The 26,909-nt window shown below is 38.4% G+C and overlaps 1 protein-coding gene across 8 annotated transcripts in view; it reads right to left on the reverse strand.

Annotated features, from left to right (window-relative positions):
* Rexo5 (RNA exonuclease 5) overlaps positions 1-26,909 on the reverse strand; it is a 57,689-nt gene that overhangs the window by 24,754 nt on the left and 6,026 nt on the right. For 6 of the 8 annotated variants that reach the window (XM_087908517.1, XM_087908516.1, XM_087908519.1 and 3 more), the window contains 7 exons: positions 23,600-23,746; positions 9,688-9,776; positions 8,665-8,780; positions 4,840-4,978; positions 4,595-4,689; positions 3,305-3,407; positions 372-475 (listed from right to left, as the gene is read on the reverse strand). In XM_087908517.1, coding sequence (XP_087764643.1) covers positions 372-475; positions 3,305-3,407; positions 4,595-4,689; positions 4,840-4,978; positions 8,665-8,780; positions 9,688-9,776; positions 23,600-23,746 — 793 coding nt within the window. The remainder of the gene's footprint in view (positions 1-371; positions 476-3,304; positions 3,408-4,594; positions 4,690-4,839; positions 4,979-8,664; positions 8,781-9,687; positions 9,777-23,599; positions 23,747-26,909) is intronic. The other 2 variants (XM_087908520.1, XM_087908522.1) reach the window with 2 other exon arrangements.

Below are 26,909 nucleotides of genomic sequence, written 5' to 3' on the forward strand. Positions count from 1 at the left end.
CTGTGGATGTGTGTGTTTCTCCAATCTGCTTTAAAGGCTACAAGCTGAGTTTTCTAACTTAAAAATATCAACAAGACTAGCATTCTCTTCTTTCCCTACCACCCCAAGATAGGGTCTCTCAGCATAGCCCTGGCTATCCCGGAACTCTCTTTGTAGAACAGACTGATCTCAAACTCACAGAGAACCATCTGCCTTTGCCTCCTGAGTTCTGGGATTAAAAGCTCTATCTTCACTTGTAATAATCCTTAGTTCAATTATTTCTGCTTTTTTTTTTTTTTAAAAAAAATCATTTTAGACATTGGTCATAGTCAGAAAACTAGTAAGTACATCCTTAATTTTCCTTTGCTCTTATTTGAAATGGAAAACATTACCTCATATTTGGGGGCTTAGTAGGTCCTCCCTTCTTTTCTGGTCCTTGACTGGCTGCTTTCAGTTCTTCACGGCTAGCTAGTGCCTCCAAATTGAGCTCTGCAATCTATAAGAAAATAAAGTGGTAAAAATCATTTAAGTTTCTGTACAGAATTTGAGGCGGAAAAAAAAAATCACTTAAGTGATATTCTCTGCTTCTCTAGAATCATGGCTGTGTCACTGCCTCAGGCACACGCTGGCTTCAATAGTATCAAATGGTTTTATGACTGCTGAGCCAAGAGCAACAACCTGTCACCAGGTACTAATGTTACATGAAGATGGTTTAAAAGAGCCAAGTGAGGCTGAGTGAAAATTGATGGCAATTTTGGCTCATCATTCCTTACTTAGTCTCTTAAAATGTATTTCTCTGAAAACATATAACTTTTAGAAATGAAAAACAATAACTTTTATTGTAACATCAAAAAAGTCAGTATATTAATACAAAACAATACAAAATTAGACTATCAAAAGTATAATTGATATTTATTTTTGTTCATAAAGTGGGAATCCACTTGGAAAGTAAGATAAAATAACTATTTAAAAGTAACATTTGTGTCAGGTCAGGTGGTGATGCATGCCTTTAATCCCAGGACTCAGGTGGCAGAGAGAGGCAGATCTCTGTGAGCTTACACCAGCCTGGTCTACAGAGCGAGTTCCAGGACAGGCTCCAAAGCTACACAGAGAAATCCTGTCTCGAAAAACAACAACAACAAAAATAAAAATTGGAGTTCAACGGATGGCTCAGTGGTTAAGAGCACGTGCTGCTCTTACAGAGAACCTGGGTTCAGTTCCTAGCACCCACATGGTGGTTCACAACCATCTCCACGTTTAGGGATCCCATTCCCCTCTTCTGGCCTACACCAGTACCAGGCATGCACATGGTGCACAGACATTCACACAGGCAAAAACATAAAATAAACATAAAATACATAAATCTAAATGACAAAACAAACCATTTTTTGTTTGTCCCACAGAGGAGCCACTGTTGAGCTCTTCTAAGAGAACATATGTGTTAATATAGTCTGTTAAAAAATCACAACTATTCTTAAAGAGTGAAGGAGGTACAATTCAGTCAGGCGCCCAAAGAGGAACTGGCACACTGAGAGGCAGAGGCAGGTTTTGTTTGTTTGTTTGTTTCTGTTTTTTTGAGACAGGCTTTTTCTGTAGCTTTGGAGCCTGTAGGTCAGGCTGGCCTTGAACTCACAGAGATCTGCCTGCCTTGGCAGATGCAGTTTTATAATAACCAGTTAGCAGGTCATGATTGATGGCTCCAGGAAGAATTTATCCTGATGTCAATTGTAGAAACAAGTAATGAGAATACTGGGCAGCAGGGAAGAGATGGCAAAGGCTGAACCTAGTTTTCATAAACCCATCAGCATAGGTCAGTGCCTCAGCAACCCCCAGACAGCTCCAGAAGGGTGAGGGGTCTAAAACTCAAGATCTCTACAACACTCAAAATTCCCCACCTCTGCTATTATCCAATAGATCAGGGGACCCATCAAGACCTTAGGGAGAGCACAGCGCATAACTTGGAACAAGGTGCAGCATCTGGATCAGAGCAACAGAGCCCAGGCTGCAGACTGTGGAGAAGCACAGTGGTGCAGTGAGTCTGAAGCTGAGAGACTCTCAGTATCCTCCACCCTGGACAAAGTAGTAAGGAACTATATCCATCAGGGGAATCTTGTGACAGCACTTCATACAGTGTCCTCACAGACAGCTAAGACTCCAAGCAGCACACTGGACAGTGGAAGGATTATATAGGGGTGGAATCAATCGTAAGCCACAAGCCCAACATTGAAGGAACACGCAGAGGTATTCCTAGCATTTGCAATTCCACTTCTGAAGTACTGCCTGCAGACAGAACCAGTCCTGTAATTCAATCATTTAAAGAAAGACTCAGAGGAGAATAGGACCTCCTATCACAGAGGAACTGGCACAGGTGGCATAGGTTTCTGAGAGCCAAGAGATGTGACGCAAAATTGAACCCCGGCCATCAGAGTTCTCATATTCTATATCCCCATTTGACTCTCTCCCGGCATGTTCATCCCACCCTTATTTAATACTCAGTATCAATTTGGCATGACAGTCACGTCCTGCTTAGTTTTCTCTTCTACTGCTTATTTTCCCCCTTCTTTGCTCTTTCCCTTTTCACTTTCCTCGCCTAAGGAGCTGAGCTGGTCTGCAGGGTCTGTCTGGTGCAGCCTCCAAAGAGATGCGGTTTTAGTATCATCTGATTACTTATCTTACCTTTTTTTTACAGTTTACCTTCAACCAAAACTCTGTCCCCACATTTTTGTCCCTACAGGTCCTTTTATCCTAGCACTTGGAAGGAAGAGGTAGTACGATCACCATAAATTTGAAGCCAGTCTGGGCCATATCTACATAGTAAGTTACAGACCTCCTGGGTGTACAGTAAGACAGTGCCTCAAAAAAACCACCAACAAAATAATTTCACAAAGCCGTTCTGAAACTGTCCTTTTCAAATCTATATCCACTGAACTACTGCTCAAACAATGGAATGTGCACCTATTCCTAGAGAGCAAACTAATTAGCATAAACAATATCGTCACCAGCTTTATATTTAGTTAATTGCCCTCAATACTATTCCAGCAAACTACATATTTCCATTTTACAGATTTAGAAACAAGTTATTCAGAGCAACTGCCAGTTGATATAACTAGAAAATCTATAGCCTACACTTAAAAATAGATAAAAACCAACTTCAGAGACTTTATTATTCACTTAGTCAATATGTTAGTGATATGGGTCTTAATTTTAACCTTAACCACATTGCGAGTTTTGTACAGAAAGGTAGGAACAGAAATAATGATCTATGGATGTCTGATCCAGTCTCATAATATTAAGAAAGCCAAAGGGACTGGTCAAAGATACTAACCTTCTTTGGCCCATACTTAAGAAAATACCGAACTAATTCAAGAGTTGTTCTAGCATCTTCTATGGTATCATGACCAAGCTTGTCTGGACACTGTATATCCTTCCTAGAAATGAAGATGAAATGTATATATCTGGGAATATTTTTAATGATATTTCTTTTAACCACAGTATAAAAGTTTCGCCATTGTAACACTCAGATATGTACTACAACCATCAAGATTCCTTTTCCCTGCTCAACTGCCAGGCCTCAAGAGAGGTGCTGCACATCCAAAAACATGGGATGGCTTTGATCACAGAAGTATACCACAGGAATCAAAGATTAGCCAAGATCAGGCCCACTCTTAGCTATATCAGTTAAAAGTTTCCTTCCAGAAGATTTTTATTCATATGAAAATATCTATACATTTAAATAATTTTCTTGGTTGTTTATGAAAAATCTTAAATACACATATATTTATGTTGACCAATATCTATATATAGATCCTACTCAACAACTCTATTTTATTCTAAGTAATATCTTAGGGTTTTCCATATTAGCATACACAGATTTATCATATTCCTTTGAATAATAAATAACCATAACTTAATCAGTCCTCTACAATTTTCTTCTTTCCATTTTGAATCATGTTATAATGAACATGCACTTATATGCTTCAAAATTATAAGACATATTCAATTTAAGTATGCTACACTTTGAAATTCCATGGTACTAGGGGCTGAATATAGGGTCTTACAAATGATATGTAAATGTTCTGTCACAACTTCCTTTAAAAATTTTTTTAAATTACATTTATGTGTGAGGAGTGTACAATGTGCATATGTACGTGTGTGCGTGCGCGCTTGCGTGTGTGTGTGCGTGTGTGCGTGTGTGTGTGTGTGTGTATGTGTGTGTGGTTGGGCAGAGGACAACTTATAGGAGTTAGTTCTCCCAGGGATAAAACATAGGTCATAAGGCTTGTTCCCTATTGAGTCATCTTGCCACCAAAACACATTTGTTTTTAAACTTTTCATAATTGGAGAAGGTCTCACTAAATTGCTCAAGATAACCTTAAAATCACTTTAGAAACTAGGAAGTTCTTGAACTTGAGAATCTCCTACCTCCATCTTCAAAATAGCTGAGATTACATGCCTACCCTGTGAGGTTCAACTGTATTCCTTAATTTCTTTACTTCATAAGAATTAGAGGGAGTAGTGTTTATAAATTGAGAGAGACAACCAAGACTGGGTTGGATAACACATATTAATTTATGTACAATATACCAGGACAACATCAAAACATGTATAAACCTACCCCAAAATAACTTTGGCTAAGAATCTTAGCTTAAATCTTCTGCTCTGCTTCCCGATATAAAGCAGCGAGGTATCAATAACATATGGGTGTATCATCTGAGGAGGAAAAAGAATGAATAAATAGCACCTTATGCTAAAGAAAAAAACAGGGAAGAGGCTTGGGAGTTAAGAGTCCAAGTCTTTACATCTTAGATAAATGGAATACACTTTTCTGTTAGAGAATAAAATCTTAAAGCAGATACACACTTTTATTACTCTGAGATCCAAGTCTAGGAAATGGCCCACTAACACAGCGTCAGGAGGAAGCAGCTGTCTTAAGAGCTCCTGTACATCTTTGAGTTTGGTTGGCACTGGGTTAAGAATCTTCTCCGTGATTCCTGAAAAACTTTTAATAAAGAGAGAGAAATAGAGAGACTAAAATATCAGCTTTTCTCCAAAGACACGTTTTGAAAAATTATACTTTATACCTATTACAGAAAAAAAGCTGAAGATCCAAATAAGCAGAGAAGTAAAAAAAAAAAAAAAATCAATCATAAACTTCTATAGGAGAACATGGGCAGTACTGTATATGATATAGATATAAGAAAGAACTTCCTGAAGATGGCTTCATTTGCCTAAGAACTAAGATTAACAGCTGACAAACAGGACATTATAAAACTAAGAAACTCCTGCAGAGCCAAAGAAGCAATCAACCGGGTGAAGAAGAAGTCCTACAGAATGAATAAGAGAGAGTCTTTGCCAGCTATACATCTAGCAAAGGTTTAATATCCAAAATATATAAAGAACTCAAAAAAAACAAAGAGTAAAATACTAAACCAAACCAAACCAACCAACAAAACTATGACCCATTTAGAAAAAAATTGGCCTAGGACCTGAATAGAGAGTTCTCAAAAGAAAAATTGTTAGTTCATCTGTCCTAGCAATTAGGAAAATAAAATCAAAATAAGTTTGAGATTTTATCTTACACCAGGCAGAATAGCAAATACCAACAATGGACAACAAATACTGGAGGAGATGTGGGAAAAGGAAGCTTCATTCACTGTTGATGGGGTTGCAAACAGTGGAAACCAGTGTGGAGAATTCTCAAAAAGCTAGAAATCAATCTACCATATGACCCAGTTATACCTCTTCTTGGAATATACCCAAAGAACTTGACATCCTACTCCACTAATACTTGCTTAGCCATGTTCACTGCTGCTGTCTTTACAGTTGCTAGAAAATAGAAACAACCTACATGTCCTTCTACTGACAAATAGATAATGAAAATGTGGTACACATTCACTATGGAATACTACTCAGCTGTAAAGAAAAACAAAATCATGAACTCTACAGATAAGTGGAATGACCTAGAAAATATCATATTAAGTGAGATTCCCCAGACTCAGAAAGACAATCACTCCAGTCTCTCTTATTGAAAGCTCCTAGCCCCAAATCTTTAGATATGAGTACATACCCTGTAGTAACTGCAGAAACCAGGAGAGTAAAACAAGACCACTGTCAGTACAAAGGGGAATAGCAGGGTGCAAGTATCTGATCAGGGCATGGGACTCCTTAAAGAAGGGAAGGAGGTGAATATAGAAACGGATGGGAAGAGGGTAAAGAGGATGTAAGTGATCTGATAAGGGAAATAGGGAAAGGAAGGGCTCCTTAGGGATGCGAAGGAAGGTAAAATAATAATATGGACAGCTGAAAAGGTCACAAGGAACCAACCTATTAATTATTTACCTAAAAAACAATCAAACCAACCAACTTATAATGAACAAAATTCATTGTATAAATATAACTTTTCTCATTTGGCCTGAAGGTGCTCTCTCCAACACCTAACAAAACACCCAATGCTAGACATGAGAAGCCCTCTTTTAAGTTGTTAGCCAAGGCTGTCTAAGAGACTCCCATAACATACAGCCTACTGCTTTTGCCCTTGGTTACTCCCTGCGATAGAAAGTAAGTCCCTATGGCTGAAGACACCATGCACTTCAGAAACAGGGCCCAGAAGCCCCTGAGCTGGAACTGATCTGAATCCCCCTCCCTGAGGACTAGACTTCATGGTACCAGAAGGTGCATGCAAGCTTCCAAAGGAGAAAGGCAACCAACCGTCCTACCGAGCTATGGTGCATGTGGATCATATCAACAAGCAGCATAGCAGGATAGCCCTATGGATGCAGTAGTGCCGCACAGACTGTGGCGGCAATCAGTTCCTCTCTAATTGGACTTAAGACCCACTCAACAAGAGGGATATCATGCCTGGTACTAGAAACCTAGCTACAGTGATGTCACGGTTATTAGGGGAGAATCTACAACCACTAATTTACTAAACTAGCATAATCCCTAACAACAATGTATAAATATTTGTCCTTATACCCACAGAGAAGTATAATTTTCACCCCTAATCAAGGAAACTTCTCTTTGAAACAGACAGAGATCACTACAGAAAACCACAACCAGTCAAAATGCAGAGTTGTGGAGTCCAATCCCAATGAATATATCAACAGAACACTCCCACATCTAAGGCTCAGGAAACATGTGGAGGGCGAGGGGCAAAAAGATGGTAAGAGCTGATCAGGGACTTTGCTGTGAGAATGCATCTCTGAGTGATGTCAGAAGCTACACCCACAAAAGTTTCACCAACGTGACTGCCCAAACGTGAGTTTAACAAGAAGGCACCAATGAACAGCCAAACTGCATGGGGAAAAGACCATGAGGCCTCAACCCTACATAAAAGACAAAGGAGGAAAGCTGGGGATGTGCTGTGGAAGAATCTTTGTACACTGTAAAAACATGTACTGCTCTCATTGGTAATAAAAAGCTGATTGGTCACTAGCTAGGTAGGATTTTCAGGGACAAGGAGACCACTAGGAAGAAGAAGGGCAGAGTCAGAGGAGTTGCTAGCCAGACATGGAGAGAAAACAGGAGGTTGAAATCAAAAGAGATAATGTGGCAGAATATAGATTAATAAAAATGGGTTAATATAAGTTGTAAGAGCTAGCTGGAAACTAGCCTAAATTATTGCTTAAGCACTTAAATTAAGTCTCTTGCAGTTATTTGGGAATGACTGCAGAGACACAGAAAATTCTGCCTACAGGAGTGTAAGAAGTGGCCCTGTTCAGGGAAAAGCTAATGAATTGGTTGTCTAGTGACAAACAGACAACCCTGAAAAAATACTTACAAGTAACATAGACTCAACAGGTTATATTAGAGAATTTGTATGTATAAACAAATACATATATGCATGCATCAGTAACAACTGATGCAGAAGAGAGGCCAAGAATTTGAAGAGCAGAGAGGGAGGGAAGGGAGAAATGTTGGAATTAAAAAACTATCTCAAAAACAAACACCAATAATGATGATGATGATAATAATAATAATAATGATAATAATGAGCCATAATTTCATTATCCAAAGATTATATTTTTCCATTTTAGTAAATATCCTTCCACTTTTTTGGTATATATATGTTTATAGATATATTTCACATGTTCTGTTTTGTGATTACATTTGAATGTCAATAAATGAATTTAATTATATTCTTTTAAATGGTAAGAGTATTCTACTTTGCAGTTGTTTAAAAACATTCTCTAACTTGACATTTGCATCGTCTTTTTAAAACACATATATATTCTCACCTTTTTACAATACTGTGACAAAATTGTTTTATATATCTTTTTGCTGCATATGACTATTTTCTAGAAATACTATTTAATTATCAGCTCTCTAGTAGAACAGCCTATATCTTTAATATGGTCTCTCTAGCTCTCTATGCCTATGTAAACATGAATGCATGGGTACAACTTCAGTCACCAAAAATAATGTTTCACTGTTTTTTACTTTGTCCAATCACCATGTACTTCTGAAGTTTTATGATAATCTTTGGAAATATAAACATTATTAAGACTAAAATTAGCCAAGTATAGTGGTACATAACTTTAACCCTAGCACTTGGGAGGAAGAGACAGGCAGATTTCTGTGTGTTCAAGGCCAGCCTGGTCTATAGAGTGAGCTCCAGGACAGCCAGGGCTACACAGAGAAACCATCTCGAAAAACAAAAAACAACAACAACAATGAAAAGAATACCTAGTAAAGGAGTCTAGAATCTTGAAGTCAGGTTTGACCAGTTCATCCACAATACAATGGCCTCCTTCAGCAACCAGTGAGATGCGTGTTAGTTCTCTCCCCTTGGATGTAAGGCACTAGAAGACAAAACACTGCTAAACTGCAGAAGCTGTTGCTCCCCCTTAATATGTCCATTGTATCAGCAACCACCCACACTCAGCTACCACGATTCCTGCCAGCATGGCAAAGATGCTTGCTTATGAAAGGATCCAGAATGAATGAAACTGAAGTTGGTATTTGCTGAATACCATGTTTACTGGAAGTAATGGCAATACTTGTTCTGAAAAATGGTGAATGGCTAGGGAGGGTAAGGCAAGATCAAAAATTCAAAAAGTCAACTATACAAGGAGATCTTGTTTTTCCTATTTTCGAATGAAGATAATAGCACCAACATAATTGTATCTATGATCGACAGACTATGTATTACCCATCACTATGGCTAAGAACCACCACTTTTACTAAGCACACTCTAAACATATAGCATAGCCTTAATTTCTACCCACTTCATAGAAGAAGAAACTAAGGCAGAGAGGGGTTGGGGACAGTCATTAACAGGTAAGACCAGTATACAAACTAACAAGAATCAAAACTATTTGCAAGGACTGCAGGGAAAGGATGTACTTGTCTTTGGAAGAATTACTAAATTAGCAGAGAAATCCTATTTCTAATCTTCAATGTGCAAAACCTAAGACCATAGTATTTAAGGCAGAGTCTTCATGGCAGTCAAAGAATAGAATACTTGTTCAAAAACAACCAATTTTTTTCTGGTGTTAAAAACATGATTAAGCACAGAAACTACTTAGAAAACTTAAAACTAATCTTTCATTTGTAATATAGATCCAAGTTTTTTTTTTTTTAAAGGGGGCCACTTTCAGCTATTTAAACTAAAAATCAAAAGGCATGGGTTTACTGGTGCATTGAATTCATGAAATCATCTTACACTATAGTTTGCAACATGCTCTGAAAAATCAAAGCATTACTTACCATTTCACAATTAAGTCCAAAGAGTGGACTGTTATCTGTTATGGAAGCATTAAACTTGGTAAGGATAAAGTTTTCACAATTAGGAGAACCTAGGAGAAAAGAAAGTAAATATTCATTGGAACTACATGTTTTTGTTTGTTTGGTTGTTATTTTTTTTTTCAGGGCAGGGGAGCAGGTTCGAGACAGGGTCTCTCTGTGTCAATAGTTCTGGCTGTCCTGTCCTAGAACTCACTTTGTAGATCAGCCTAGCCTCAAACTCACAGAGTTCTGCTTGCCTCTGCCTTCTGAGTACTGGAATTAAAGGTGTGCACCAACACATCCAGCTTACTGGAGCTATTTATTGGACATAATAAACACCACTCTGAAGATCCAGGGGAACTCAAATAACATATTTACTGGGAACTTTCTTTGTGTTACTTGAATTATTATTAACTAAACAAGAAGCAACCTCTCTGGTTAAGTTTTTCTCCATCCATTGTTACATTTTGAATGAATATTATAGGCTGTTGTTTTAGGGGGTCTGGGGCCTGGACTTCCTGGTCATTACCAAGCAAACATTCTTTCTTCTTATGAGAAAGAATTTAACCCAAATTATTGGACACTTCCCATGTAGGTACTAGGAGAGAAAGAACAACATATCCAAATGACTCCATGTGGCGTTTGTCTTTTCTAAATAAAGCAAGTGAAAATAGGACGGAGATTTATTCACCATAGTGGACATCTAAAGACTGTGCAGTAGGCAGAAAGTTGGAGTAACTTTCACTGTGTGGACTTAAACCCAACTCTATCAGTGAGGTTTCCCTGAAATCACTATTCAGAAATGTTCTTCAATTTCTTGCAATCATAACCTGAAAATTCCCTCTAGAGGTTCAGTGCAGGTTCAGGGAATTCTTTCCATTATATACACTAAGCTAACAACCAGGCATACACAGCTCAGGGAGCCAAAACATTTGAATCATTATAGGTGTCTACCAGCACACAGTTACTGAAGCAGCAAAAGTAGTATGTAGATTTTATTTGACAAGAATTAAAGAAGAGTATTAAATCTTTGGATCAGTTTTTGCCTCTTGGTACCCAGAAATTTTCATTTGAGGGAGATTAAAAGTATTAAAATGTATGTTCCAGAAGTTCTATAGGCAGTTAATCGTTGCTAGGGAGAGACATTTTCTTTAGTGCTGTAGCCACTAGTAATGTTCTTTCTTAAAAATTTTACTGAAAATAAATTCCTTTCTCATACAATATATCCTGACTATAATTTCCCCTCCCTGCAGTCCTCCAAATTCCTCTCCACATCTCTTCTCTCTCTAGACCCACTTTCTTTCTATCTCTCTTTAGAAAAGAACAAGTTTCTAAGAGGTAACAACCAAATCTGATGAAATAAAATGTAGTAAGATGAAGGAAAAGCTATTTGAAGCTAGACACAACAACCCAACAGGACGAAAAGAGTCCAAAAGGCAGGCCTAAAAATCAGCGCACACTTACACACACACATAGGATCTGGTATAGGCCTTGTGTTTGCTGCTTCAGTTTCTGTGAACCCATATTTGCCTTGCTTAGTTGATTTAGTAGAAGGCCTTGTTCTCCTAGTGTATTCCACTCCCTCTGTCTCTGCTCCTGTGGGGTTCCCTGAGCTCTGAGGGGAGGAATTTGATGGGAGTCCTCTAATCTAGACTCTCTGCATAATGTCTGGCTGTGGGTCTCTGCATCTGTTCCCAGCTGCTGCTATTGGAAGCCTCTCTGATGATGACTGGATAAGGCACTGATCTATGAGTACAGCAGAATATCATTAGGAATCATTTTATTGATTATTTTTTTAATCCAGTAGTGTTTAGTTTTACCTTAGGTTTCTGGGCCATCTAGTCTTAGGACTTCTCTCTGAGCTATCTAGTCTCTGGTTCTTGGTCACTCAAGCAGTGTCAAGGATGACTTCCTTCTTGTGGAATGACCAAATCAGACATTGGTTGGCTACTCCCACAAGTTCTGTGCCAACATTGGCCTAGCAGCCTATTTTGTAGGCGGTACAGATTGTAAGTCAAAGGTTTCATGGCTGGGTGTACGTTTCTCTTTCAGCAGCCTGCAAAGTATCGTCCTGCACCACAGAGACTAGAATGTAGGAGTGAGGGCTCCATAAAGGAACCAGTCAATTTCTCCAAGTTTCAATTAGTTGTGTAGGTGTTGTAGGGGCCCCATTGTCAGTTTGTGGAGAGCAACCTTTTGTCTTGGCATATACTCTTCAGTTGTTTGTGGGATTTCCATGAGACCTCCTTGGTCAACAACTCAATTTCATGTAACCTAGTCCAGCCACTGGAAGCCTCACCTGGCTACAAGAGATGGACAATTGAGATTCTGTATCCCCCCCACTAGTAGGGCTCACCTTCATAGATTCTAGGAAGTTTCGATAGCACCAGGTTTCCACACCACCCTCAGATGCCCCCCAATTCCAGCCACCTGTTTCCACACTCTTTCTCCACTCCATTTTCCCCCACTTTACTCCCCTACTCCTATCCCCACCTATCCCCAGTCCACCCATAAAATCTATTCCTCCCTCCTAGGGAGACCCATGCACACACACCCTCTAGATCCCTCCTCAGTTGTGAGATACCATGTAGATGCTAGAAATCAAACCTAGGTCCTCTGGAAGAGATGGCAGTGTTCTTTTTTTTTTTTTTAAATTGAGCTCTACATTTTTCTCTGCTCCCCTCCCTGCCTCTCCCTTTCAACCCTCCCACAAGGTCCCCAAGCTCCCAATTTACTCAGAGATCTTGTCTTTTTCTACTTCCCATGTAGATTAGATCTATGTAAGTCTCTCTTAGTGTCCTCATTGTTGTCTAAGTTCTCTGGGATTGTGGTTTGTAGGCTGATTTTCTTTGCTTTATGTTTAAAAACCACCTATGAGCAAGTATATGTGATAATTGTCTTTCTCTGTCTGGGTTACCTCACTCAAAATAATGTTTTCTAGCTCCATCCATTTTCTTGCAAAATTCAAGATGTCATTATTTTTTCTGCTGTGTAGTACTCCACTGTGTAAATGTACCACATTTTCCTTATCCATTCTTCGGTCAAGGGGCATTTAGGTTGTTTCCAGGTTCTGGCTATGACAAACAATGCTGCTATGAACATAGTTGAGCACATATCCTTGTGGCACAATTGAGCATCCTTTGGATAGATACCCAAAACTGGTTTACTGGGTCTTGAAGAAAGTTGTTTCCTAATTTTTTTGAGAAATCGCCACACTAACAAGATGTCAGTGTTCTTAACTACTAAGTTATCTCTCCAATCCCAAATTTTAATATTTTAAAAACATTCATGTTAGAAACCATAGTAATCTACATTTTTACATTTACTGGTCTACCCAGATGTGTGTGTGTGTGTGCGTGCGTGCATGTGTGCGTGTCTGTGTGCGTGCGTGCATTCCTGGTGCCTGTAGAGGTCAGAAGAGGGCACTGGATCCCCTGGAGTTAAAGGGCGGTTATGAACTACCATGTGTACTGGGAACTAAACCCATATCCTCTTTAAGAGAAGTAAGTGCTCACACTCACTGAGCCATCTTCTCTGGTCTCCATTAACTGACTGACTCCTATGGCAATCCTATGATATATGAACTAAATTTTAACTCCATTTCACAGATGGCTTGTTCTCTTAAAAGTAAATTTTTACATTCAAAATAAGAAGTTCCGGAATTCAGTAATAAAAAGAGTCCAATTTGAAGTTGGACAGAGCTTCCCAAAGACATATAAGAAGGTACTCAAAATCATCAGCTGTCAGGGAAATGTAAATCAGACTCACAAGGCAGCGCTTCACAGAATCAATATGAAAAGGCAGATAATAAGAAGTATTGGTAAGGATGTGTGGAAATCAGAACACTCATATATTACTAGTAAGAATGTACAATGGCACAGCAGCTATTTTGGCAAATAGTCTTATAATTCCTCAAAACTTAGGCGTAAAGCTACTATATGGCCCAACAATTACACAACTAGGTACACATCCACACAAAAATCCGGTACCTAAATATTCATAGCAGCACTGTTCATAAAATCAAATCATGGGAACAATTCAAATGTCCTCCACATGATGAATAAATGCATTTATAACGTGTTTATGCCTAGGTTATCAATAGAAACTAAAGGGAAATAAAGTGCCAATACAGATAAGACTTGAAAACATATAGAGTCAAAGAAATCTGTTTAAAACAAAACAAAACAAAAACACACATTGCACCACTCCATTTATGTAAAATCCCCAGAATAAGTAAATATATAAAATCTATATAAAAAGAAAATAGGTTGATGGCTGCCTAAGACTCAGGGAGTGTGGTGGTTTGACTGAGAATAGCTCCCACAAGCTTATATTTAAATGCTTAGTCCTCAGTGGCTGAAAGTGTTTTTGAAAGATTAGGGGTGCGGCATTGTTGAAGGAAGTGTGTCATAGGGGCAGGTTTTGCAATTTCAAAAGCCTATGACATTCTCAGTGTCTCTGTCTCCCCTCTCTCTCCATTTCTATTCCCATCTCCAAGCCCTGATCTACAGGAGCACTCTCTTGTAGGCAGCAGAGACAGACTTACCTAAGACTCAAAGAGGGCAACAGAAACCAAAGATGGAAAAATCACCTAACAAAAACCAGAACAGACATCGGCTCCTAGCCTCACTTCAGTCACTAACTCCAGATGCCTAGAAAGCAGCACAAAACACAACCATTAACCTTCACCAGAACCCAGTACTACTACAGTAGGCCCTGAGAAGTGTAACATAGCTGAAGCATGAGGGCTTTAAAACAGCAAGTGTGAATATGTTCAAGGACCATAAAGATGATATGAAAAAATCCTCTAATGAAGTCTGTGAAAACACAAATGGAATAAAGTAATGAAAACTATTTACAACTTGAGAGTAGAATCTAACAAAGAAATAAAAACACTAAAGAAAACATAAACTAAAATAAACCTGGAAATGAAAAATTTAGAAAGTCAAACAAAAACTTCAGAAGTAAGGATCACCAACAGATTACAAGACATGGAAACAGAGACTCAGGTGCTGAAAACAAGGTCAAATACCTCAGTCAAAGAAAACATTAAATCTAATAAATAAAAATATATGTAAGCACAAAACATACAGAAAGTCTGGGATACTATGGAAAGATCAAAGCTACAAATAATAGAAATAAAGGAAGAAGAGACGTAGATCAAAGAGATGAAAAATACTTTCAACAAAATCACAGAAGTAAATTTCCCCAGCCTAAAGAAGGATATACCTATCAAGGTACAAGAAGCATACAGATTACCAAATAGAAAAAACCTGAAAAAAATTTCCCACAATACATAATAATCAGAACACTAAATGTACAAAATAAAAAAATAATAAAAGCTGCAAGGGGAAAAAATAAGTAACATAAAAAGGTAGATACCTTATTTCTCAGTAAAGACTGTGAAAGCCAGAAGGGCCTGGACAGATGTTCTACAAATTGAGAGATCTTTCATGGCAGCCCAGACTACTATACCCAACAAAACTATCAATGACAATAGAAAAAGAAAAGCATAAAAATGGGATGAAATCAAATTTAAGCAGTATCTATTACCAATCCAGCTCTACAGATGGAACAGAAGGAAAAGTTTAGCTTGAAGAGGTTAACCACACCCAAGAAAACACAAGGAATAAACAATTTCAGCTAACAAATTCACCTAGTAAATCAAAAGAGGATTTACTATAATAACAAAATAACCAATAAATACTGTCCATTGACGAGTCTGAATGTTAATGGTGTTAGTTCTCCACAGACTAACAGAGTGGATATGAAGACAGAATCCTTTCTGCTGTATCCAAGAAACACACCTTAATGGCAAGGATAGACACAACCTTGGTATAAAAGAATGGAAAAGAGATTCTAAGCAAATAGACCTAAGATGCAAGCAGATGTAGCCATTTTAATAAATGACAAAACAGACTTCAAATCAAAACTTAATAAGAAGAGCTTGGGAAGGACACTGCACACTCATTAAAAGAAAAATACAATAAAACATTTTAATCTTCAAAATTTTTGTATCAAACATAAAGGCACCCAAATTCAAAGCAGAAACACTACTGCAGCTAAAAATCACATATTGATCCTCACATAGCCATAGTAGGTAACTTCAATAACCCAATCTCACCAATATACAGGCCATCCAGATAAAAACTAAACAGAGAAAATTCTGGAGTTAAATAATGTCATAAATCAAATGGGCCTACCAGATTTTTAGAGAACATTTCACCAAACACAAAAGAATACAAGTTCTTCGCAGCAGCTCATGAAACTTTCTCCAAAACTGATCACATACTCAGATACAAGCAAGCCTCAATAGAGAAAAAACTGAAATAATTCATTGCATCTTATCGGGTCACAGTGGGTCACCACAGTGATATCAACAAAGAAAGTGAATGGACACAGTCATGGAAACTAGACAACTCACTTACTGAATAAAAAAAAATGAGTAAAGACAGAAATTAAGAAAGAAATTAAAAGCTTTTGAGAGTTGAATGCAAATGAATATACAACATACCCAAACCTATGGGACACAAAGGAGGGGAGCTCTAAAAGGTGAATTCTTAGAGCACTGATTGCCTACATAAACAGTTTGGAGAGATCTCATATTAGCAACTTAGCAGCACACCTGAAGGCTTGAGAACAAAAAGAACACTGCCTCAAAGAAGTAGAGGAGTAGACAGTAAACATAAACTCAGGGCTATAATCAACAAAATAGAAACAATATAAAAATATAAATGGAATGAAGAGTTTGTCCTTTGAGAAAAATCAATAAGATTGATAAATCCTTAATCAAATTAACTAAAACACACACAGACAATATTCAAATTAGTAATAAAATTAGAGAAAAATTGGGAACATATAATAGACACCAAGAAAATCCAGAGAATCATAAGGAAATACTTTAAAAATCTGTACTCCACCACAGTGGAAACCTAAAAGAAATGAATGAATTTCTTGATATACACAAACCATAAGTGTTTAATCAAGATCAGATAAGCAATTTACATAAACCTATAAACCTAAGTGAAACAGAGCAGCATTTAAAGTCTCTCAACCACTAAAAAGTATAGTTTAGGTATGGGGTAATTGTAAAAAAATCTCATAAAAAGAGGTAGGAAATGTTCCTTCAGTTTCTATCCTTGCAGAAAAATGTGAAGAATATTGGCATTAATTCTTCTTTAAAACTCTGGTAGAGTTCTTTGCTGAACCCATCTGGTCCTGGACTTTTTAGTGGTTGAGAGACTTTAAACAAAAAACTCAACTCTGAATAAATTAAGGGACTTGATAAGAGAACTTGGGGAATAGTCTTGACACAGGAAAGTACTTTCTGAACAGGACACCAATAACACAGGCACTAAGTCAAATAATAAATGGGACCTCTTGAAACTGAAAAGCTTCTATACAGAAAAAGACACCATCATTCAGGCAACACAGCGTACTACAAAATGGGAAAGATATTTACCAGTTACACAACTGACAAAGTTAATATTTAACATATACACTTATAGTGAGTACACACCATATCTGTCTTTCTGGGTCTGGGTTACCATACTCAGGATGTTTTTTTTTTTTTCCTAATTCCATTCATTTGCCTACAAATTTTATGATGTCATTTTTTTTAAACCACTGAGTGATACTCCACTGTGTAAACGGGCCACATTTTCTTTATCCATTCTTCAGTTAAGAGGCATCTACATTGTTTCCAGGTCTGGCTATTAGGAATAATGCTGATAAAAACATATTTGAGCAAGTGTCTGTTGCATGAGTTCTAATTGGTCTTAATAATAAAAACCTGGAGCCAGATACTGGGATAAATGCTTAAAGATCTAATTGACAAAGGAGCAAGCCACAGCCAACTCTTACCTTGCTAACTCTTCAGCCGAAAAAAAGAGCTGAGCTCCTGTCTCCTTCCGCCTTATAGTCCTCTCTGCCTAGACATATCACTTCCAGTCAGTTTATCCAGACCTCTAGACCTCTACCATTAATTACTCTAGCTCTGCCCTCTGATCTTCAGGCAAGCTTTATTTGTTAGAGCACAAACAAAACACAGCCATAAGTGTCCTTGTGGTGTGATAAAAAATAAAGTATATATGAATATTGTAACTGTAATTCTTGCTTGATAAATGTTTTGCAATATGTAATTTTACTATGTTAAAGTTAAAGCCTTCCTTTTTGTTTAAACAGAAAAGGGGAAATGGTGTGGAAGGTCCTTCTGTCTATGTGCTGCTTTTATTGGTTAATGAATAAAGAAACTGGTTTGAGCATTTAACAGAGCTAGGCAGGGACTAAGCTGGATGCTGGGAGAGAGGAAGGCGGAGTCAGAGAGAAGCCACGAAGCCACCACTGAAGCCACCCCAGGAGACAGATGTGCTGAAACTTTAGCCAGTAAGCCACAGTCATATGGCGATACACAGATTACTAGAAATGGGTTAAATTAATATGTAAGAGTTAACCAATAAGAACCTAGAGCTAATGGGTCAAGCAGTGTTTTTAAATAATATAATTTCTGTGTGATTATTTTGGTTCTGGGCAGCCAGGAAAAACAAGCGGCTCCTTGCAACAACTGAGCAAGTATCTTTTGGGTATTTGCTCAATAGTGGTATTGCTAGGTTTCAAGGTAGGTTGATTCCCAATTTTCTGATAAACTGCCATACTGATTACCAGAGTGGTTGTACAAGTTGGCACTCCCACCAGTAGTGGAGGAGTGTTCCCCTTACTCCACATCCTCTCCAGCATAAGCTGTCATCAGTGTTTGTGATCTTAGCCATTCTGACAGGTGTAAGATGGTATCTCAGAGTCATTTTGATTTGCATTTCCCTGATGGCTAAGAATGTTGAGCAATTCCTTGAATGTCTTTCAGTCATTTGAGATTCTTATGTTGAGAATTCTCTGTTTAGATCTATATCCCATTTTAAAAATTGGATTATTTGGTAATTTGATGCCTAGTTTCTTGAGTTCTTTATATATTTTAGAGAGGATGCTTGAACTGGCCTGCCCCTGTAATCAGATTAGTGACTACCCTGTCATCAGAGAACCTACATTCAGTAACTGATGCAGTGATCCACAGCCAAACACTGGGCTGACCTGGAGTTGAGTGGTAGAGAGGGAGGAGGGATCATATGAGCAAGGTGTGTCAAGATCATAATGGGGAAATGGTGCGGGAGAATTATCTGTATTCTGTCAATCATGTATTTTAATAAAACGCTGATTGGCCAGGCAGGAAGTATAGGCGGGTCAACCAGACAGGAAGTAGAGGTGGAGTAATGAGAATAGGATAAGGCTAGGGAGGAGGAAGGTTCCTCAGCCATTCCTGTACAGACCACCGAAGAGGCAGCATGTAACTTGCCCAGCAGAGAAAGGTACGGAGCCATTATGGCTAACATAGATGAGAATAATGGGTTAATATAAGTTATAAGAGTTAACAAGAAGCCTGACCTAATGAGCCAATCAGTTTATAACCTTATGGAGTTCTGTGTGTGATTCTCTTTGGGATTTGCCGGCTGTTGGGTACCGGGCGGGATCGGAAACCCCAACAAGCTGGCCCTCATGTTACAGGGAAAAACCACTGGGACAGTTTGTGGAGGCCAAAAAATGCAGGTCCATTTCCACCTTGACTGTTGGTCTGGGAGTGTGGAGATTGACAAGCATAGCTGCACATCCCAACTCAGGAGGTGATTGCTTGGTTCTTTTGAAATTAAGAAAGCTCATTCTAGTAAGTTCATGCCATCCTGATAAGCGGTCAGGATATGCAAATGTACTTCGGCTCCTTCTTTTTTAACTCTGAGGTCACCTAGGGAAGGGCTGTCTTCAGAATACATGACCTAGAACATCTTTGCTATCTAGACAACAGAATACTAATGATTTGATGTCTCAGAGTGATAAAGCCATTGATTGTATAAGTTATCCTTTTGTATCATGTTAATAAAGTCTTTTATTACCTTTTCCCCCATTTACATTGGGTATAAGAGCTGTGGAAAAATAAACACGGGTGAATTTCAGAATTTCAGTCACTGGAAAGTTCTTCCGAAACTTTCTATGTTTTCTGTCTTATTATTTTTATGCATCTTCATATTCTTTACTTATATTTCTAAAATTCCAATGGCCCTACCCTGGTAAGAGGTGATTTTGTCGAGGCCGGTCCTCAATAACGGTTGACATGAGCTAGTGGGAGGTCACAGCCTCTGGACTGACAGATGTGGAGCCTGCATGGGTCCAAACTAGGCCCTCTGAATTTGGATGACAGTTGTGTGGCTTGATCTGTTTGTGGGGCCCCTGGCAGTGGGACCAGGACTTATACATGAACTGGCTTTTTGGAGCCCATTCCCTATGGTGGGATACCTTGCTTGGCCTTGATGCAGAGGGGAGGGTATGACAGACTTTGTCGATGCTCCAAGGAGGCTACTTACCACCTCTAAAGTATAGGTGTGGTTAGGGGGAGGGGGATAGCGGAAAATGGGAGGGTGGGGGAAATGGGTTTGGTATGTAAAATGAAAAAAATATTTGTAGTGATATTTCATTTGTATTTTAATAAATACAGCTTGTCTGAAGATCAGAGAATAAACAGCCCCACCAGTCAGCCTTACAGACCAGGAAAGGGTGACACACCGTTAATCTCAGTAGCCACACTAGTTTGCCACAGACACCAGGCAGTAGTGGTGCATGTCTTTAATCCCCGCCCTAGAGAGGAATATAAGACTAGGTGGTGGGCAGCTCTCACACAGTCTCATTCTGAGATTCCTGGAGGCAGGATCGCCATTTCAGACTGAAGTAGAAGTAAGAGATACTGGCTGGCTGTTTTGCTTTTCTGATCTTCAAGTTGAACCCCAATATCTGTCTCTGGGTTTTTATTAAACATGCTATAAATATTTTTTAAATAAAAAAAGAACATAAATAGGCGAATTAAAAATGGATTAAAAATACAAAACTAAACAGAGTTCTCAAAACAGGAAAAAAGCAACTGGATAAGAAACACTTAAGTGCTCAACATCCTAGTCATCAGGGAAATGCAAATCAAACTACCTTGAAATTTCATCTTATTCAGTCAGACTGGTCAAGATCACTAAAACAAATGACAGCTTATGCTGGCAAGGATGTGGGGTAGGGGAAAATTCATCCATTGCTGGTGGGAGTACAAATTTGAATAGCCACTGTGGAAAACAGAGTAGCAATTCCTCAGGAAGCTGAGAATAGATCTACCTGAAGATCAGCTGCACCATTCTTGGACACACACCCAAAGGACTCTATATCCTATCACACAGGTATCTGCTCATCCACATTCACTGTAGCCCTAGTCATAATAGCCAAAAATTGGAAACAGCCTAAATGTCCATCAACGATTGACTGCTTAATGATAATGTGGTACATTTACAAACTGGAATATTATTCAACTGTTTAAAATATAAATTATAAAATATGCAGGTAAATCGACCTAGAAAAAAATATATGAATGAGATAACCCAGATGCCAAAAGACAAATTTTGTGTATTTTCTCTTATATATGAATGTTAGCTTTTAAGCATTCCTTAAATGTGCTACAATCTGTATAATTATGGAGGTTAGGTATGGAGTAAGAGACGAGCTGGAGGGGAGGACTTCCCAAGGAAGGGGAAATAGAGTAGATAGCGATGGAGAAATAGTGAGGGGTTGGCACAGGAGGATTAAACAGGGAGAGAGATGGAAGAGAGGGGTAAAGGAGGGAATACGGGGAGAGACAGCTAATACTAAGGGCTATTTGAAGAGTCATATGGAAGCCTATTACCATCAAAGCATCTTAAAAATATGTATATATATATGAAAGGAATCTAAATGGAATCACCAAATAAATGGGGAGACAATGCACCAACTAGACATGTTTTGCCATTAAGTGTAACCTTCACTGCCAGGAATGAGTCACGTCTAGTTGAGCTATTGGCCAAAGGGGCCCCAAAGGAACCCCCAAATAACTCAGGCTGTTGCCAAGGCTATTGCTCTCCAGAAACTGACAGTAAGACTTCATTGCTGAAGACAACACGTATATATCTCATTAAATGCAGAGAAGCCCAGCCGATGCCTGACTAGCCTTCACCTCTCCTGACTGGTGGCCACGGTACTGGAAGGCACTTGTCATGCTACCAAAGGAGAATGGTAGTCGTCAGTCTAGCTACAAACTCTGTCATCTACAAAGGTGATCTACAGACCTGATACCCTGGTGCAATAGTGCCACGAGCACTCTGGGAATAACCAATTACTCTCTGATTGGATAGGCTACAGGCCTACTGTTCTGCTAAAGGAACACAGCAGAAAAATGGTGTCTGCTATATCCATAGATTACTGCCTGACTTGGCCATCATCAGAGATACCTCCTCTTGCAATAGATGGGAACTAACACAGACACACAACTGGACAACATTGTTCAGAGAGTGAGAGACTTTGCAACACTCCATCCTAAATGGGATGTCTTCATCAACCCCTCCCTCCAAGACTCAGGGAGCTATGCAGAAGAGGAAATGGAAAGACTGTAGAGCCAGGAAGGATAGATGACACCACGGAAAGTGTCTTCTAGACACAACATGACTGACACACATGAACTCACAGAAACTGTTACAGCACAGGGCCTACACAGCTCAGACCAGATGGGGTCCCAGAGCTGACAGGGGACGTGGACAAGAGCTCCTATCGCTAAGAAACTATTCTTAAGTGACATCTGCCTGCAAAGGAAAAATTAGTTTTCTCCAATGGAATGTCACTGGCTATATTTCCCACACTTAAGGGCAGGCTCCATGCTGATCAGTAGATGGCCAACACAAAAAAACTCAATGGTATTTTGTAGATATTTTGTATCATAGTGCTTTATTTCGGCATTTTTTGTGTATATATTATACTTTCTGATTTTATGGGGGTTTTATGAATTTTTTTCTGTGTGTGTATGTGTATCTGTTTATGTAAATATCAGTGTTTCTCAAGTTTTTTATTTGATTTTATTATCATCATTATTATTAAGGCTAGCTCATTTTGTTTGCCTGTTTTTTTTCTAAAGAGAGAAAGAAGGGTATGGAGTTGTGTGTGTGTGAAGGTGGGAAAGAGCTGGGAGGAGTTGGGGGAGGGGAAACCATGATCAGAATATATTTTATAGAAAAAACTTTTCAATATAAAAATAGAAAAATGAAATAGAAACAATGAGGAAGGCTTACTGTAATGGTCTACTATGTACAAGTGTATGCTGAGCCTGTGTATATTCATGTTTCCATGTTTGTGGGCACAAATGTCTAGAGTCCAGAGTCTGACATTTGTTCTTCTCTTTGATTGTCTTCTATCTTATAAACTGAACCTGGGTTTCTTATTTGAAGAAAGCTTGACAATTTGGCTATTCTGATTAACCAGCTTGCTGCAGGTATCCCTTGTGTAGACCTGCAGAGTACTGAATTATAAGCAAGGGCCATGTCCAGTATGGGTAAAAGGGATCTGGATCTGAATTATGGCCCTTATGTATCAACTGAGACATCTTTTCACCTTGGAAAAGTCTAAAAATGTTTAATACTGATTCTTACTAGTATACTAAACAGAAAAAAAAAAGGACAGGGTTTCTCTGTAGCTTTGAAGCCTGTCCTGGAACTAGCTCTTGTAGACCAGGCTGGCCTCGGACTCACAGAGATTCACCTGCCTCTGCCTCTCGAGTGCTGGGATTAAAGGCCTGTGCCACCACTGGCAGGCTAGAAACATTCTTATTAAACATTTTACTGATATTTGTAACCTGTGTACAAACTAAAATCATCACTTTTCCACATTTCATACTAAAAATATTTCTATATTACAAGATGGAATAAATAAGCTATCCCAAAATCATCTAGAAAAAATAATTTTTAATAAAATTATTTGAATGAAGCTAGTGATATTAGATTAAGTAAGTTAAGCAAACCTTGTAGTGGAAAGTGAAATGTTTCCATTTCCCTTTTTGTCAGAAGGCATCTGGTCAAGCCCACTTTTTCACAGCCATACTTCTGAATGATGGGGTCATTCTGCAGGTTGATGCTGGACTTTAAAATGGCAGAAGTTAAAGGTCTTCCTGAAATAACAAAGGTAGTGCATGGTGGATCAGAATGTGTAATATCTCAAGGAGGGCCAGCAGCGTGGCTCAGTGGATAAGGTGCTTGCTGCACAAGCCTGGTGATATGCATTCTACCTAGGAACCCACTGCGGAAGGAGGTAACTGATTCCTGGATGTGATCTTTTGACTTCTCTGCATGCTTTGGCACAAACGTGCCTGCAAACATACATACAAACACACACACACACATACACACACACAGCTCAATAATAATAATAACTTAGATGGCACGTTTTTGGTTTTCTTTGGGGGGTGGGGGATGAGACAGGATTTCTTCTCACCTTCGTTATTCTAGAACTAACTCTGTAGAGAAGGCTGGTCTCAAACACACAGAAATCTGCCTGCCTTTGCCTCCCAAGTGCTGAGATTAAAGATGTGTGCCACCACCAGTTTCTTATACAGGTTAAGCACGGGGAAGGCAAAAAGATATTATGACTCAGCTTCAACTAAAAAGGGGAGTATGTGTGTGATTTCATATAGTAGCTGGGCATGGTAAGGCATATCTGTGATTCCAGCATTTGGGAGGGAGGCAACAGGATCTCAAGTTCAACAAACTTGGATTACACAGTAAGACCCTTTTTCAAACAATAAAACAAGAACAAACCAAGAACAGAGACAATTAACTCCAAATGTGTTACAACAATAAGGCTTTTTATAAAAGGTAGAGGAAGAATGTGCTTCAGGACTAAAGTGGTTAAAGATACTTTAAGATAGGAAACTAGCTGCTCAATCTTGGAGAAAGCAGAATTGAAATAGCTGGTATGTTAGACCCTTGTTACAGTGCCTACCCATCTCAAACAGCCTGTTTCATCTTCACCTACTTACACCTTTTGCCTTCTACTCCATCAACACCAGCTGATCATGTTAACCAGAATTTTAACTAAAAGATAAAGAACTAACTACATTGAAAACTTCCTCTGTTTGTTTGATGCAATGAAAAGGGACAGACAGTTCTTTGCTGGAGGTACTTAGCTTCCAAATGGCTTTCAAGTCAACAGGAATCCTCCAAATACTATCCTTTTTGATTAAGACAGACATCTGCTCTTTGCTGCCCCAAAAAGCCAATATATCACAGTAGAAGAGGGCACACCAAGTAAGACAGGAATGGAAAGAACTTGACTTGCCAATGACAGGTTAGTAGGAAAGAAAAATATCTACGAGTCAAGTTGAGAGTAGAGATTAAAATAAATGATAGACCATTTGAGTGTCAGGGTCAAGAGTTTGAACTTTGGTTCATCAATCAATACATAATGCAGAACAATAAAAGCTCCTGATAAGGGAAGCAACAAAATATAGAGTATCTTAAGAAATATTAACCTCAAATACTTGTGAAAAATAGAACAGAACAAAAGTAGAAAGGCTCTACAGTCAAACTGGCAAAAGATATTTTAACTAAAGCCTACATAGTAAGAGGGCCAAAGGGGTAGGAAGGTATACAAAAGAAATGTTAAACATAAAATAATTCAATTAAGAAAATATTTGAGTGTTTATTGGCATTACTCTAGTCAATGTACATAATAAAATTTGCTATGGAATTTAAGTTCAAGTTGGGAAGGTGGACAATGAATAATGAAATAAGTATTTATAAACAAATACAAATGAATAAATATTTAATATATCAAGTAGAAATAAGAACTACAGATAAAAGGAGACGAGAGGGATTACTGGACAAGGAAAATGCCTGATGTCGTGCTTCTATATCAAGTTTGGCCTCTGTGATGAAGTGGTATCTGAGTAGAGATTTATGAGAGTAAAGGCAATGATCCATGCAGATTAGAGACAGGAAACTAAAATAAAAGGAACTCTAAAATTCAACTCTGGTGACTAACGAGAAAAAAATGTACTAACATGGAAACTGAAGATAGAAGCCTATTATTTATGGATGACATAAGATGTTTTTAGCTATGATAGAACAGAGAAGAAAGAAACAATGTCCAGGAGGCGACTGCTGCAATGAAAGACTGGTATATCAAATCTAGAGATAAAGACACAGAAGTCATCTATAGAAAACAGACAGGAAAACTTGAAAAATAAATGAAGACTCCAAAGGAAAGAGTAAAGGAAGATGGGAGAGCCATGGAGTATGCCTTGGGGACTTGAATATACCTAGGATGGAAAAAATGAAATAAAATCATAAGAGAACAGAGCAATAATCATAACCTCTCTAGTGCCTTAATAACTGCAGAATAAAAACATTATTCAAACTCAAAGTCTGCATCACACAGTCACAAGCAGCATCCCTGGCTCTTTCTTTCACTACCACCTCTTTTCCCCCTCAGCATCCACAATAATCTGTGTCTTTTAGCCTTGTCAACTAAGGACCTTTGTTTGAACCTCAAATCTTAAAAAGATACTATATGATTTATTCAGAGATCTTGCATGCTAAATCAAATACAGCAGCATATATAACATAGGCATCTACTGGAAGAAGAACAATGAAAATGCAGCAAAATCAAAAGATACCACCAAGATGCAGGAAACTAGGAAACAGTTCAAAAGGAGGTAGGAGGGAACAGACTGATTAGTCCTACTGTGTAAGCCTCCTCGGTGCAAATATACAGTTACTTAACTATTATTTCTGAACACAAAGAAGTACCATTGGACAATATTTACCTTTACTTTGTCTGAATTTTGATAATTCCTATTCTACAACCCATATTCTTACTTAAAAAAAAAAAAAGGTTAACTGTAACTTAGTTGCAGGACGTTCCCAGGTCTGAACAACACTGCTGTCATGGGTATGTATCTTAAAGCTCTAACTACTGCACCTGTAGGTCACAACTAAAAGTAGGACCAACTAAATTCCCCATCTGTTCTTCAGTGTGAATAATATTCACGTCCCTTTCATTAGTCAATGGTAAGTTCTTCCTTCCCACCTATATCCTAGTAGAAACAAAGACCTAGTGACAGCCGAGAGCAGATGTTCACAGTAATTAGAAGTTTCAATGTCAGTGACAATCAAATATCCTTAGCTATCGAACTTAACAAGTTTCTGAAGCATGGGCCAATGGTTCCCGGTATCTACTCTCTATGGGTAGTTGCTCATTTTAAAATTCTTTCTTTTAAAAAAAGAAAAGAAAGAAGACACTTTTTTGTTTAAGTTGATCAGAACTGAAGATTC

This window comes from Myodes glareolus, chromosome 7, assembly GCF_982192425.1.
Source record: "Myodes glareolus chromosome 7, mMyoGla1.1, whole genome shotgun sequence".
NCBI lineage: Eukaryota > Metazoa > Chordata > Mammalia > Rodentia > Cricetidae > Myodes > Myodes glareolus.